Source organism: Vigna unguiculata, chromosome 5 (genome assembly GCF_037176805.1).
Source record: "Vigna unguiculata cultivar grain cowpea cultivar isolate G323 ecotype 2 chromosome 5, ASM3717680v1, whole genome shotgun sequence".
Taxonomy (NCBI): domain Eukaryota; kingdom Viridiplantae; phylum Streptophyta; class Magnoliopsida; order Fabales; family Fabaceae; genus Vigna; species Vigna unguiculata.
In genome coordinates, this window is record NC_140796.1 from 6,047,077 (window position 1) to 6,062,336 (window position 15,260).

The window sequence follows — 15,260 nt, forward strand, 5'->3', positions numbered from 1 at the left end:
ATTAACTACTAAAATTTTAACTACCAAAATTGTAACACACTCTACGATCACAAGTTCTTGTTCCTGCACTTAGCAGCGGCTACGATCTGCATGACCTTGTTGGTGTTGCCATTCTCAAGAACTCTCTGAAAAGAATCTCCCAATCATAAACCAGTGCCCGAGTATCTTCAGCAGTCACTAATGAAATCTTTATATCCAGAGCATAACAAATATCATAGATTCTCTTTTTCAATAAAACAACGAAGCATGAAGAAACAAACTTTGCTTTTGGGATCATTAAACTCAAAGAATAACGTGAAACTTTTGTGCTGCACTTCCTTCCTTCACATCACAATAAAACTGGAAATTGATGCCATCATTTATAGCTTCCCTCCATCTCAAGTATACTTTCCTTCAAAATTATCTGTAGTTATTTTAAGTTATATTTGGTTGTTTACAGCATCAAAACAATTTGAGCTTGCTCTAACCACGACAGAATTATCTCTTCCACAATATTTTGTAGACGTTTTCCCCAAATTTCTATGCCAAAATAGGATCCTTCTCTTCAAATTCCTCCTGGTGTTTGGTGAAATGTACCTCAACTTCTCTTTTGTTGCTTTATGATTGATTATTATAATTTGTTAATGTCCATTTTTCAATCAAGTGACTAGCTTCGATGACACTGTTTCTAAAGCTAGATTTTTGTTGTTGTCAAGTTTTTCTTTGGTCCCAATTATTTCAGAGGTTAATAAAATTCATTTTTGTTATTGAACTTAATTAGAAATAATAAAGTTTTATGATGATGCTTCTAAAGATCGTTATATGATCTGTTAATGGAAGTCCATATATCACCTATTGTCAGATCCTAGAATTCAAACTTTCTACTGTATTGTGTATCCATTGAATTAAATAATCATGTGCCTATGTTATTTGTAGAGAAAGTTTTATTTGAGTTTTTTTTTAGCTTATTTATATTATGTTTTCAGTATTCACCAAGCAATGTATTGTATTTTGTAATGACTTATTCTTCATTCTTCATGATACTCCTTAACTATAAGCTTGATCCTATATAGCTTACCAAATCACTGAACTTTTCCTAATTGGACAATGAAAACTATAGTTGGTTCATGCATGATGTATCATCTACCGTCAAGTTTTCTACTTATGCACACTTCTTCTTTTGTTGACATCATTCTAAAGAGTCTATAGCCTCAATTCCAACAACATATTTGCTATTGTAGTACAATAAAAAAGAACTTTTGTAGTACAAATATTGGGTGACGTATAATGTATTTGTTTGTTTGCAGTAAAATGTCAATTCGAACAAACAAGATGAAAGCAGTACCTGTGTTGCTGAAGCAGTTGATGATAGCAAGGAGGAAATTCCATGAAAGGGGAAGAGATGAATCATTGGATAAGAAGCTGGAGAAGTTGAGGTTGGATCTGAACAGAATAAAGGATGTGTTTGTAAGAGTGAAGAAGAAGGAAGAAGAATTGCTTGACACATTAGCAGAGGTATATGGACATCTTCGCAAATTAGACCGCGGGAAGCTGGATGAAGACATGGATGGGATTTGTAAGAGAATCAGAGATTCTGCTCGCAAACTGCTCCCAGATGATGGTTTTGATGAGTCATATAAGAAGGAGGATGAGAAGGGTGGCAAAATATCTCACACATCACAAGAGTTGGTACAGCCCCATGAGAACAAGAGTTGGACTGCGGAAGATTTTTACCTGTTAGACGATCGATTAAAAGTTTTCTTGGGGAGTCTCCAAATTTTCCCTGAGAACGCTGTGATAAGGAAAAGAATTGCCATTAATTTGTGGATTGGAGAGGGTTTGCTTGAGAATACAGAGAGCAAAACAACAGAGGAATTGGGTGAAGATGTGATTAGTGATCTTTTCAAGTTGAATTTGATTGTGCGCTATGCTAAAGGAAAGAGTGTCCTCCTTGCCAATAAATTTCAAATTCTCCCTAGCGTCCGTCGTCAAATGGGGTCATATTTATTAAAGAAAAATGTAGAGCATCGAGGACAATATTTTATAGCAAGCATTTATCTGCAAAAAGGACCATGGCGGTTACAGCTTGAGCAAAACAAAGTTACACTAGGTGATGATTTACATTTGATTCGCGGTATCATCATAGGTTCTATTTTTAATATTGGTGCAAGTTATCTGAATTTTAGATTGTCATGGGTCACTGAATTTAAGAATTTAGAGGTGTTTCAACTTGGACGTTGGCAAGATTCAGCATTGCATCACATCGAAGTTGGGAGTGAAGAATTCTTGAAAGAGTTGAGATATCTAAAGAAGTTGAAATATGTGAGTCTCCGTGGGATATCAAGAATATTCGAGCTTCCATCCTCCATTGCTGAACTTGAGAAGCTACTGATTCTTGATGTGAAAGCATGCCATAATTTGGAAAGACTACCTGATGATATTTCATCAATGAAAAGTCTGACACACCTTATTATGTCTGATTGTTGCTTACTGGAGGGCATGCCAAAGGGGATTGAGAAGCTCACTAATCTGGAAGTACTCAAGGGATTTTTAATAAGCACTTCTGAAAAGACTCCTTGCAAGATATCAGATCTGGTAAAGTTGGGAAAACTAAGACGACTCAGCATACGTATCGGAAGTGAGGCCGAGATCAGGGATGGGGAGTTTGAAGGTTTGAAAGATTTTTCAGCACTTGAGCATCTGAAGATATCTTGGAGTGTGTCTGATCCAAAGTATGCTAACATTAATGTCCTTCTACCGTCAAGTTTGAAAAAGTTACATATTGAATGTTTTCCTGGAAAGTCTTTGGAAGAATGTTTTATGCCAGGTGAATATTTTCCTAGAAAGTCTTTGGAAGAATGTTTTATGCCAGGTGTTCATGGTAGATTCAGATTTATATTGACAGAGCTAAATATAACCGGAGGAAAACTAGAAAGTATGGAAGTAGATTTTGAATGGTGGAGAGTGAAAATAGTTCGTCTGAAGTACCTTAAGCAATTGAACGTGGACATAGATGATTTGAAAGCAATGTTTCCTCTTCTGAAATATGTAGAAATTAAACAAGTCTCAAACATTTCATACATTCAACATGAATGGGACATATGAATCTGATAGTGAATGTTAAGAGAGGTAAAGTCAAGTTTATGTCAAAATGTTGTGTATATTTTTTTGTTCTCTGAATATTTTGTTCTACGGTAAAACTTACATATAAATATACTCTCTAATGGCGTGTTAGCTTTTAATTGAAAGTTCTGAAATGCACAAAAATAATGGATATGCTTTTTGTCCAAATCATTATTTGAAGTTGTTCAAACAAAATGCCAAATATGTGGTGGTCTTTCAAAACCAATCTTATCAACAATCACTATTCAAAACCACCCTTCATTTCTGTCAAATATCAATTACTTTTCTTTACAACAACTTAAAAGCTAACTAATAATACAAATTCGTGATTATTTCTGACTTTTAGTACTAAATCATTCATACCCCTAAGTATTACTCTTTATTTTTGTTTAACAGTGTTATGAAAAGAAAAAGGTAGAAATAATGGAATGAAAACAATTTTAATTATTTGGCCGTGTAAATTAAAATAAGATTAATGATTATTTTCTACTTTTATTTACTTTTTAGTTTACTTCGTCTAAATATTTTTAATTTTTATTTATTTCATTATACCGAATGGACCCAATTGTGTCTTTGGTAACCTAACTTGGGTTACTTATTGCATTCAGTAGTTTTATTAATATACTAAAGGAAAAATTCTTGTGGAAAAGGAAAAAAAGGATTATTTCTCTAAAAAAAAGCAAAAAAAGAAAAAGAAAAATCATTGCCAAACACGTCATTAGATTTGAAAACATCACTTGGGATTGCAACAAGATAAGTGTTTTCATTTTCTTTTGGGATTGGTCCCACCCTTCACTAAATGAAAGTGCAAAATGAGAAAAAAATAAATTATGACACTAAATCACATACAAACAAGACTAAAGAACCTTAACTAGAAATTGAAACTTAAGATTTTACGTTAAACGTGTTATTTGGATACGCAATTATTTACTCTTACAAATAACAATAGAATAAATATTTTTTGGTCAAACATTAGGTTTTTGCTTTAGGATCTATTTAAAATCAGAGAGACAAAATTGGAGAAGATGGGTTGTGGAATGGACTATTTTGTCATCCATGAAAAAACCAATGATGCACTTCTTTCTATTTTAGTGAAATAAACAACATACTTATGCACATTTTTTACAAGAACCCATGCATATTTCCCATTTTGAAGTCTACAAAAACATGCAACCACACCAACTATCATGTCATCAATTTAATAATGGAAGAAATAAATGAAAAAATAGGTTAAAGACCACAAAATGTAAAAAAAATAATAATCAGAAAATAAAAACACATTTTTCCCAATAATATGAGTATGACATCCAAACTTTTATTTACTAAATTTAATATTGTTCAATGGTTAATTTGTTTAGACATTTAGTTTTTCTTAGACTTGAATACAATATATTTTATTGATATTTTCTGTGTTTGTGGGCATTTTCTCATTTTGGTGGGTGAAGAGGTGAAAAAAAAAATTCTCTTACAAAAATCTCCATATTACTAGTTATTTGATTAAACGTATTTGGATTAACTGTTTTTTTCTCGTATCTTGTGTTCAAAATGAATTTTCCAGTCAACCTAAAATATTTTTCATAAAAAGATTAATAGCATAACTATATTATTTAATATTATTTGCATCATTGAATAAATTTAAAGTTTAACATAATTGTTAATAATTAATTCAATAGCATTTATAATTATTGAATAATTGTTGCAGTCAAACTTTAATAATTAATAAAAAATATTATTGACAGCAACAACAATTTCATTCTAAAATTAAGCAAATATTACCTTAATGATGAAAAAAATGCCTAAAAAAAAAACTATGCTGTGAAACCATGTATTTTTTTGTTATTTGTTTTTTGAAAAAGGTATGTCTCCTACAAGAGAAGAATGATCCATGATTCCATAATCCTTAATTTATTGAAGAAAGAAGACGAAGAAAATCCAAAGTGTGAAAGTGAAATGCTTACACTTAATAAATGGAGATGAAGAGGGGCCATGAAGTAATTACCAACAATACCATTTTGACGCCCTAATTTCACCAAATCAAATTTCATTGAATTCACAACACAAAAGAAATTCAAAGAAAGCCACACTTCTTCTTCCTCCATTTCCTCTCCACCTTCATCAAATCTCTGCCTCCAATCAAATCAACCCCTCTAACTGCTGTAGATCTGTACAAATTCTTGCTCCAAATTTCAACCCGACCCTACCCAATTTTTTTTTGGGTCTTTGTATGATACCCTGAGAAATTCCCGATTTTCCCCCTCAGATTTTGTTAGTCTAGTCCCCAATCGCAACCCCATTTCGAGAATTCGCCAACGGGTTCCGAATCCAGCGACCCTCAGGAAACCCTAGCTTCGTGCCGTATAGAGTTTAGCAGCGTCTTGTACATTGTTTTTGCGTAGAAATTTTTGGTTTTTAGATCGGAAGATGAACAATAGAGATAGAGAGAGGTACCCACCTGGGATGGGGTTAGGAAGAGGGTTGAACTCGAACCCTGGGTTTCAACCGAGACCACATCAGCAACATCAATATGTGCAGAGGCACATGGTGCAGCACCATCATCCGCAACAGTATCAACAGAACCACCAGCACCACCAGCAGCAGCAACAACAGCATCATCAACACCATCAACATCAGCAGCAGCAACAACAACAACAGCAACAGTGGTTGAGAAGGAACCAGTTAGGTGGTGGGACCGACACCAACGTTGTGGAGGAGGTTGAGAAGACTGTACAGTCTGAAGCCGTTGACTCAAGGTCTTTTTTGACCTTATTGTTTTTGTTCTTTGTGTCTCGGTGTCTGTTTATTTAAATTGGGACTTTGTCAGATCGATTTCTTGAAATTACGAAGGTTTTTAAAAATGGTTCGTCGCTTCCATTTAGGCTGCAATGTCAAGGTTTTTGATCCCTCTTATGGCCGAACTGAAACTGCAATTGCGACTGCATTTGTCTACAATTTCTTGGTGTTGCTACTGTAATCGCTTTAAAAAATTGAAAATTACGTTGTGAGTTGGACAGACGTGTGTTGTGATGGGATTAATGAAGGATGTTGTATTTGTTGAGTTTTTTGGGGTTGGGATGGGTAAAGTTTTTTGTCTTGAGACATTTTCAATGGTTAGTTAGTTGTGTGGGTGAGAGGTTCCCTGTTTATTGTGGAGTCTAAGAGGATTTGTAACTATTGGAAGAAAGCGTATCTTCTCACGTGGGAGATATGTAGTTATTGTGGTCTCTCTGTAGTTCTGAGAGTTTTAGAGATTTCGGTTTTCTTTTTTTTCCTTGTTTTTTATTGTAATGGTGTAAACAGTCTGTCAACCAACAACTTGGTTTAGATAATATGGGTTGCTAAAGGGCAGCATTTCTTGGAATTCTTCTTTTGTTTTCTTTTGTGATTGGAGATCCTGCTGTTTTATGTTAGGGGATCGGGATTTTTTGTGTAATCATGGATTTTGGAAGATAATGTAATTTATATTGTAAATGTTGTTGAAACTCAAATTTGAGCTGTAAAACTAAATCTCTGTTTGCAGTTTTCTGAGGTTCTAGGTTCCGATTCTTTTCTTAATAAACTCTTTGGTCTGACATGATCATTAATATTTACATTGCTTTCTGTTGTGCATTTATGTTTAAGTTCAAAGTGAGTTGATAATGTGTAATTGTTCACTATTGAGGCTTAGTTCCTTGGCGTTGCAAATGTATTATGGAACTACAGATGTTTGCTCAATTTTGAGTATGTGAAAGTGAAAAGTTCGAAAGTGACATGTTTAGTTCAAACATATTACCTGTAGGCAAAGCTATTGAACTGATTCTTGCCTAAGGAAATAATTGTTCTAATTTTATCCTCAATTGATTTCATTTTTTAGTTCACAAGATTGGAAGGCAAGACTAAATATCCCTGCACCTGATACACGCTACAAGACAGAGGTATGGTTCTGATAATTGAGAACTGTGAATCTTGTGGTTAAAGTTTATAATTATATGAGATATGCATCATGCTTTAGTCATGTGTTTTGTTTCAGAGATCCTTGGGGAATGTACGCCTTATTTCTAATGTTTCTAATTCCATAATATTTTATTTTCATTTATTTGTGAGCTATAGTTTTAGTTAATATATTAGAATGTTTTTGTTGAGCTGATTCTCTACATGGGTGATAGCTGCTATTTTGTTGATGAATGCCTTATTTAGTACAATATACTCTGTTATTTAGGCATTTGAGATTAACATTTTTCAGTAATTTGGACAAGTAAATTTCAGAATCTCTATCGTAATCACACTTTATTGCAATTCTAGAGATATATAGGAAATGTGCTCAGATTCTACTCTACTGCTTGTAAGTTGTAACCAGTTCAGTATCATTTCTTTTGTTAGGAGGTTTATTTTTGTTTGATGAAATTGAATTTTATGTTAAATTAAAGGCTAGATGTCGTCCATGGGTTATTTTTATTTTGTGATTAAATACTATTTGCTTTATATTATATTATTTCTGTCAGTGTTGAGCGTTATTCATTGTCTTTCTCAGGATGTGACAGCAACTAAAGGCAATGAATTTGAGGATTACTTTTTGAAGCGTGAGCTGCTTATGGGAATATACGAGAAGGGTTTTGAGAGACCATCTCCTATCCAAGAAGAAAGCATTCCAATTGCTCTTACTGGTAGTGACATTCTTGCTAGGGCTAAAAATGGAACTGGCAAAACTGCTGCATTTTGTATTCCTGCATTGGAAAAAATTGATCAGGATAATAATGTTATTCAAGGTTCGACCTCTACTTACATTAAGCATTTTAAGAATTCTCATAAATATAGTTGAAATGATTATGTTTATTGTTCTCAGTTTTTTTCGCCTTTCTTGTAGCTAGCTGGCTACTTGTTGGCTCTCTAAGCAGTGTTTTCTTATTAAAACTTATGCAGAGAGAGAATTAATTGATATTTATGATTGTTGATACGAAAGCTCCAACTAGTTTAGTAACATTATTTCCCGAGTATTCACTTAAGCAAGCTTGATTTGATATTGTTGTTTTAATTTCCTCACCTTCTTTCAGCATTTTGTCTATAGTCCAGAAAGATAATAATTGCTCATTTCTTTGACCTTTTTAAGTGTTTTTTTATGGAGCCACGTTTTTAAAAAAAATTATAATCAACTTGTAAAAATCTAAAACTGAGTGTTTTAGTGCTATTCTCCAAAGCCAGAGATAATATTTTTCAAAGCTTAAACAGTCAGCCCCTAATTCTTTAAGAATATATTTTTGGAATAATTGCCCTTAATTTTAACTACAGGTTTTGAACATTTCTCTAAACAAAATTTTTTTATTGGATAAGAAATATTTGATGAATGTATAGGTACTCTAGTCTTTTGCACATCCTATAATTTCTCCTTGTATGTATATATTGATTGTTTAACATGTGGCTACCAATTTTTTTGTTGTCTTGTCCAGGCGCAAATAGATTTTGGTGTGAATGTTTGAAAATAGTATATCTTTGGCTGCATTGTTGATGCATGATTCATTTATTTGTTATTTGTAGTTATTTAATATCTATTATTTTTTTGAATGAGCATTGATTTTAGGTTTCACTCATGTCTTGATCATTGCCTTTGTCATATACTGTAATGCAGTTGTAATATTGGTCCCAACTCGAGAGCTGGCTTTGCAAACATCCCAAGTGTGTAAAGAACTTGGAAAACATTTGAAAATTCAAGTTATGGTTACAACAGGTGGTACCAGCCTGAAAGATGATATTATGCGTTTATATCAACCAGTTCATCTGCTAGTTGGAACTCCAGGAAGAATATTAGATCTTGCAAAGAAGGGTGTTTGCATTCTGAAGGATTGCTCTATGCTTGTTATGGATGAGGTAGTTACATTTCTCTTGAAATTTACTAAATGGTAGAGATACATTGGCTAATTTATACTTTATGAAGCATTACAAAAGGGATTGAAGATGAGGTTAAGAAATGATTGGATGGTGTAAGCAGAAGCAATGGCTTTGTTTTGTTGCGGCTCTGATTCATGTTTAAATATTGCGCCAATGATCTTTTCCTTTGTTTCCTTTACATATTCATTTTCTGGAACTTTTAACATGAATTCCTCCGATATTCATTTACTTGATGAATTTAGTTGGAGCAAAATGTTAGAATGTTTACTGGATGGTGATGTACGAAGAGATTGACATGGTATATGTCATGTTTCTTGTTCTTAGGTTTCTTTGTTTCCTCATTTGTATCTGTAACTTCTGCGCCAATAATGTATTGTTTGTTTACCAAACCAAAAAAAAGGACAATAACGAGGTTTTATATAATTTTCTCTCAGGCTGATAAGCTTCTCTCCCCAGAGTTCCAACCTTCCATAGAACAGCTGATTCAATTTCTTCCTGGAACCCGTCAAATTCTGATGTTTTCTGCTACGTTTCCTGTTACTGTTAGGGACTTCAAAGATAGATATCTACGTAAGCCATATGTTATTAACCTTATGGATGAGCTAACTCTGAAAGGTATTACACAATATTATGCATTTGTGGAAGAGAGGCAGAAAGTCCACTGCCTAAATACTCTTTTCTCTAAGGTAATCTATGTGAAGATACTCTGGATTTTCCGTATGCCATCTTTGAATGTAGTTATAACAGCAATATCTATTTCAGCTTCAAATAAACCAGTCAATCATTTTCTGCAATTCCGTGAATCGGGTTGAACTTCTTGCCAAGAAAATCACTGAACTTGGGTATTCGTGTTTCTATATCCATGCAAAGATGTTGCAAGACCACCGTAATAGAGTATTTCATGACTTCCGCAATGGGGCCTGCAGAAATCTTGTTTGTACTGGTATGTTGCGGGCACTTTAGCATCCTGCTATAAATGAGCATAGATTCTTTCTTTTCATTCTGTTGATTGCCGTGCTATGCCTATTTCCAACTGTTATATTGTTTCAGAAATCAGTTTTGAGTGGATGATGAATAGTATGATATTGTATATATGTTTGGTTAGTGTAATTGATTAATGCGGTGGTGGTATTCAGTAATATTTCATGGAATTTGCTAATTTTTTTAGGTTATTGTCCCTAATAATTATCACTATAACTTTTCATATGTTTCCCTTGTTCTGAAACATTTACAGATCTCTTCACTAGGGGAATAGACATCCAAGCAGTGAATGTTGTTATTAATTTTGATTTTCCCAAAAACTCAGAAACCTACCTACACAGGGTATGCTCTATACTCAATTTCTGCTTTCTCTCCAATGCGATAAAGGTTCTGTGTTCTTATGGATGTTCCGTTATGCAGGTTGGTCGTTCAGGGAGGTTTGGGCACCTAGGTTTAGCGGTGAACTTGATCACCTATGAGGATCGCTTCAATTTGTACGTATTGGTTAGATGTGACTTCCAATCAGAATTCCTATAAATTTCTCATGGGTTTCCATTTATCTTTTCCAGATATAGAATTGAACAAGAACTTGGCACTGAAATAAAACAAATTCCGCCACACATTGATCAAGCAATATATTGCCGGTGATTGGTGATAAATACCTTGATTGTATTCACAACTGTGGTGAGTAATAGGAAAATTTTTAGTTTCATACTTATAATGACCATTATTGTTCTGATGATATTTCAACAATGAAAAGTCTGACACACCTGATTATGTCTGACACACCTAATGTTTATTACTATTGCACTTTATTGAAGCAAGAGGTTGCAATGTATAATTCTGATTTGTGTTCATGTATATCTTTTTTACAGGTAGATGTGAGTGTTGGTGAAGCAGGTGTGAATACTTTGTATTAGGATGCACTATGAAAATAGGGGAATTGTCAGACCCTTTGTTGAATGTTTTTTCGTTAATTTCTGGGTTTTGAGAGCTCTTAAACACTATGATTAGGACTTTCAGAAATGTTACATAAATGGCGGGTCCAGTTTGGGTTTTGATGGTTTACATTTGCAGGTGTTGTTACTCCAAACTTTGATTTCCTCAGTAATCCTTTTAACTGTTTACTTGGGAATGTACCTTACTATCAAGACGTCCGTTTTTGATTCTAGAATAATATGCTGTTTGTTTTGCCAATGTTTTTGCAGTAGTCACTATTGGCAGTCAAGGTATTCAATTGGTAGCATAATGGTTTTTGCAATTAATAGGTTTTGGTATTCTTTGTAAATGAAGGATTTGTCCTTAACATCAACACTTTTTCATTGTCAATAATGACTTTGAGAAGTAGGATTCATCAATTTCTTTGAAAAAACTGACTTCACGAGGCGTATTTGCTGCTACTTGTAAAATAATAAGAAAGGGTAATGAAATAAGTTGGAGTAAACCATAGTTTTGTTTATGAAATTGTTAGATGAATAAAAATTTCGACTACAAATTTATCGATCTATATATTTACAATTTTAAAATAAAATTTAAATAGAATTTAATGTAAGATATATATTTAAATAAACTTAATATTGTTGAAAGTATGTAAAAGAAATAACACTTTTAATAAAAATGTTATTATGACATGTATATAAAAATTAAATTTGGAGTGCATAAATTTAAAATTTTAAAAAAATTTCGGACTAAAATCAAATCACATTAACAAATATGGAGGCTGAATTGAGATTCATACAACACGTGACAACATATTAGATTGACACGTAACACACGTAGCATAAATATTTTTTTTAAAAAAATTTATAAAGAATTTATTTTTAAAAAAATCAAAAAATAAGGAGCTGACAGTTGTGGTACTTACTTAAAATGTTAGTTCCATACTAATGACAAATACCTAATTGTTACTTATTTACAAAAATATAGACCTAATTGAGAATAAAATACGAAGATCAAATTAAGATTTTGGTAAAAAAATGAAAATCAATAAAATATTTTAACTTAAATTTTAGGGCAAGAATAATAATACTACCATCAACAACGTATTAAAGATAAAAATATAGGAATGATATTCTAATCTTTTATACCATCAACAACGTATTAAAGATAAAAATATAGGAATGATATTCTAATCTTTTATACCATCAACAACGTATTAAAGATAAAAATATATGAATGATATTCTAATCTTTTATACAGAAACAAATAAAAAGATTTATACAATAAAAACTATAAAATACTAAAATTTTTTATTAAAAATAAAAAATATTATTTATAGACTTAAACATTTAGATAAAAATAATTATCTAATGTATATATAAATTAAACTAGAAAATTCGAGGGTCAATGGCTCCTAAGAACTCAGCTATAACACTTAACATATGATGACATCAGTTGAAATGATAACGTTGGATGCAAATAACACAATCATGGGTCTGAAATGATAACATTGAAATTCTTGTATATAATAGATTCTCTCTTTCAAGGAAATAAAGGGATCAAACTTTGATTTTGGATCACTAAAGTTGTCGAAGGTACTCAAAGAATGACGTGAAACTTTTGTGGTGCAATTCCTTCCCTATGTATCAATCATACTTTCCTTCAAAACCATTTTTAATTATTTAAGGTTATATTTCAATTGTTCAAAGCATATATATTAACTATTTGAGTTTCTTCCTAAGCATTACCTTTACTGCAATATTTGAATGTTTTTCCCAAATTTCTGTGACAAAATTGGATCCTGCTCTTCAAATTCCTCCAGGTGTTTGGTGAGATGTAACTCAAGTTCTCTTTCGTTTTCATAATATATATATAAATATAGACAGAAAGAGAGGTGTGTTTTTATGATTGATTATTTATAGCCAGATTTTTGTTTTTCAGCAGCAGCGTGTAACAGAGTGAATACATTCCTACACCTACCTTTTCTTTGTTCCCAATTATTTCAAAGCTTCAACTCTATTTTTGTCATTTTACTTAATTAAAAATAATAGTTTTATATAATGCTTCTAAATATTGTTATATCATCATTGATAATGAAACTCTGTATATTATCTATAGCCAAATCCTTTTAGAGTTCAAACTTTCTACAGTATTTCATATATCTTCGAATTAAATAATCTTGAGTGTACTATCTATGTTGATTGAGGAGAATAATGAAAATAATTAGTTAAGTTTAAATTATAATTTTAGAATGACTAAAATATCTAGACAAATTATATAGCTTATTTAGATAGAATACTAGGATAACATATGAAAGGTATTGGTTACAACTCCTATCAATAATGTTTTTATTTTAGAGATTTAAAAAATAATAATTTTGAAAGATTAATGAATCTGTATATATGATTGTATCATGAATTTGAGATAAAAACCTATTTAGCTTTGTCTGTATTTGCTTGTTTGCAGTAAAATGTCGATTCGAACAAACAAGATGAAAGCAGTAGCTGTGTTGATGAAGCAGTTGACGACAGCAAGGAGGAAATTTGATGAAAGCGGAAGAGATGAATCATTTGATGGGGAGTTGGAGAAGTTGCGGTCGGTTCTGAACAAGATAAAGGATGTGTTTATGGAAGTGAAGAAAAAAGAAGAAAAATTGCTTGACACATTAGCAGAGGTATATGACCATCTTCGCAGGTTAAACCGCAGGAAGCTGCATGAAGACATGCATAGCATTTGCGAGAGTATCAGAGATTCTGCTCTCATGTTGCTCCCAACGCTTGTTTTTGATGACTCATCCAAGGATGAAGATCACAAGGGTGGCAAAATATCTCACTCATCGGAAGAGTTGGTGCAGCCCCATCATCAGAATAATTGGACTGTGGAAGATTATTACCTGTTACACGATAGATTTAAACGTTGCCTGTGGTCTCTCCTAATTTTCCCTGTGAACGCTGTGATAAGGAAAAGAAATGCAATTAATTTGTGGATTGGAGAGGGTTTGATTGGAAATACATATAACAAAACAGCAGAGAAAGAGGGCGAGGATGTGATTGATGATCTTTTGAAATGTAATATGATTGTACGCTGTGACAATGGGAAGGGTCCCTTTGTCAATAGATTTCGAATTCTTCCAGGGGACCCTCGTGGTGTGTTGAATTTAATTAGAGATTTAGAAAATATCAAATCATCGCCATCGCCGTTACAGCTTGATATAAAAAACGTTACAGTAGGTAGATTTGATGCAAAAGATCATACTTTACGTAATATTTTTAATATTGGTGCAAGTTATCTGAATTTTAGACCGCAATGGGCCACTGAATTGAGGAATTTAGAGGTGCTTCAACTTGGGCGTTGGCAAGATTCAGCTTTGCATCACATTGAAGTTGGGAGTCAAGAATTCTTGAAAGATCTGAGATATCTGGAAGAGTTGAAGTATCTGAGTCTTCGAGGGATATCAAGAATATTCGAGCTTCCATCCTCCATTGCTGAACTTGAGAAGCTACTGATTCTTGATGTGAAAGCATGCCATAATTTGGAAAGACTACCTGATGATATTTCATCAATGAAAAGTCTGACACACCTTATTATGTCTGAGTGTTGGCTTCTAGAGGGCATGCCAAAGGGGATTGAGAATCTGAGTAATCTGGAAGTACTGAAGGGATTTCTAATAAGCACTCCTGAAAAGACTCCTTGCAGAATATCAGATCTTGTAAACTTGAGAAAATTAAGGCGACTCAGCATACGTATTGGAAGTGAGGCCCAGATCAGAGACGGGGAGTTTGAAAATTTAAAATATTTTTCAGCACTTGAGCATCTCAAAATATCTTGGAGTGTGTCTGACCCAAAGTATGGTTATATTCGTGTGATTTTGCCACCAAGTTTGATAAAGTTGCATCTTGAATGTTTTCCTGGAAATAGTTTTGTAGATTGTTTTATGCCAGGCAGTTATGATAGTGGGTTGTCGGAGCTAAATATCACCGGAGGAAAACTTGAAAGTATGAATCCAAGTATGTTATTGTGGAAAGTGAAAATACTGCGTCTCAAGTACCTTAAGCAATTGCACGTCAACATGGATGATTTGAAAGCATGCTTTCCTGGGCTCAAATATGTACAAATTAAACAAACCTCAAACGTTTCATATATTGAGCGTGAATTGAACTTCTAACATGGATCAGTTACTGATTGAATGTTGTGTATATTTATCTTGTTCTATGAATAATTGCGTTACTTACGCAAGATGTCTCTGTATATCTAAAGTGTGTCTGTAAGAGTGATTGTAAGGAAAAATTAAGTATGATATGTCTCTGGTACTAAACTTTTTTATCTCCCAATCAAGTGCTCTGAATATATAATGATGTTGTCAATTCCAACTACTACAA

The 15,260-nt window shown here is 32.9% G+C and overlaps 3 protein-coding genes across 3 annotated transcripts; all 3 read left to right on the forward strand.

Annotated features, from left to right (window-relative positions):
• Positions 1 to 256: 256 nt before the first annotated feature.
• LOC114186009 (disease resistance RPP13-like protein 4) lies at positions 257 to 3,233 on the forward strand. Its single transcript, XM_028074000.2, has 2 exons — positions 257 to 572; positions 1,287 to 3,233. Exon 2 carries the CDS (start codon positions 1,291 to 1,293, stop codon positions 3,082 to 3,084), a length of 1,794 nt encoding a protein of 597 aa, XP_027929801.2. The 5' UTR covers positions 257 to 572; positions 1,287 to 1,290; the 3' UTR covers positions 3,085 to 3,233.
• Positions 3,234 to 5,086: 1,853 nt separating this feature from the next.
• On the forward strand, positions 5,087 to 11,139 carry LOC114185045 (DEAD-box ATP-dependent RNA helicase 8-like). The gene is made up of 10 exons (XM_028072539.2): positions 5,087 to 5,852; positions 6,953 to 7,013; positions 7,610 to 7,844; positions 8,702 to 8,940; positions 9,396 to 9,647; positions 9,724 to 9,904; positions 10,196 to 10,284; positions 10,363 to 10,436; positions 10,512 to 10,626; positions 10,818 to 11,139. The coding sequence occupies exons 1-9, from the start codon at positions 5,524 to 5,526 to the stop codon at positions 10,588 to 10,590; spliced, it is 1,539 nt and encodes a 512-aa protein (XP_027928340.1). The 5' UTR covers positions 5,087 to 5,523; the 3' UTR covers positions 10,591 to 10,626; positions 10,818 to 11,139.
• Positions 11,140 to 12,593: 1,454 nt separating this feature from the next.
• Positions 12,594 to 15,245, forward strand: LOC114184267 (uncharacterized). Its single transcript, XM_028071558.2, has 2 exons — positions 12,594 to 12,710; positions 13,348 to 15,245. The coding sequence occupies exon 2, from the start codon at positions 13,352 to 13,354 to the stop codon at positions 15,044 to 15,046; it is 1,695 nt and encodes a 564-aa protein (XP_027927359.2). The 5' UTR covers positions 12,594 to 12,710; positions 13,348 to 13,351; the 3' UTR covers positions 15,047 to 15,245.
• The last annotated feature ends 15 nt before the right edge of the window (positions 15,246 to 15,260 follow it).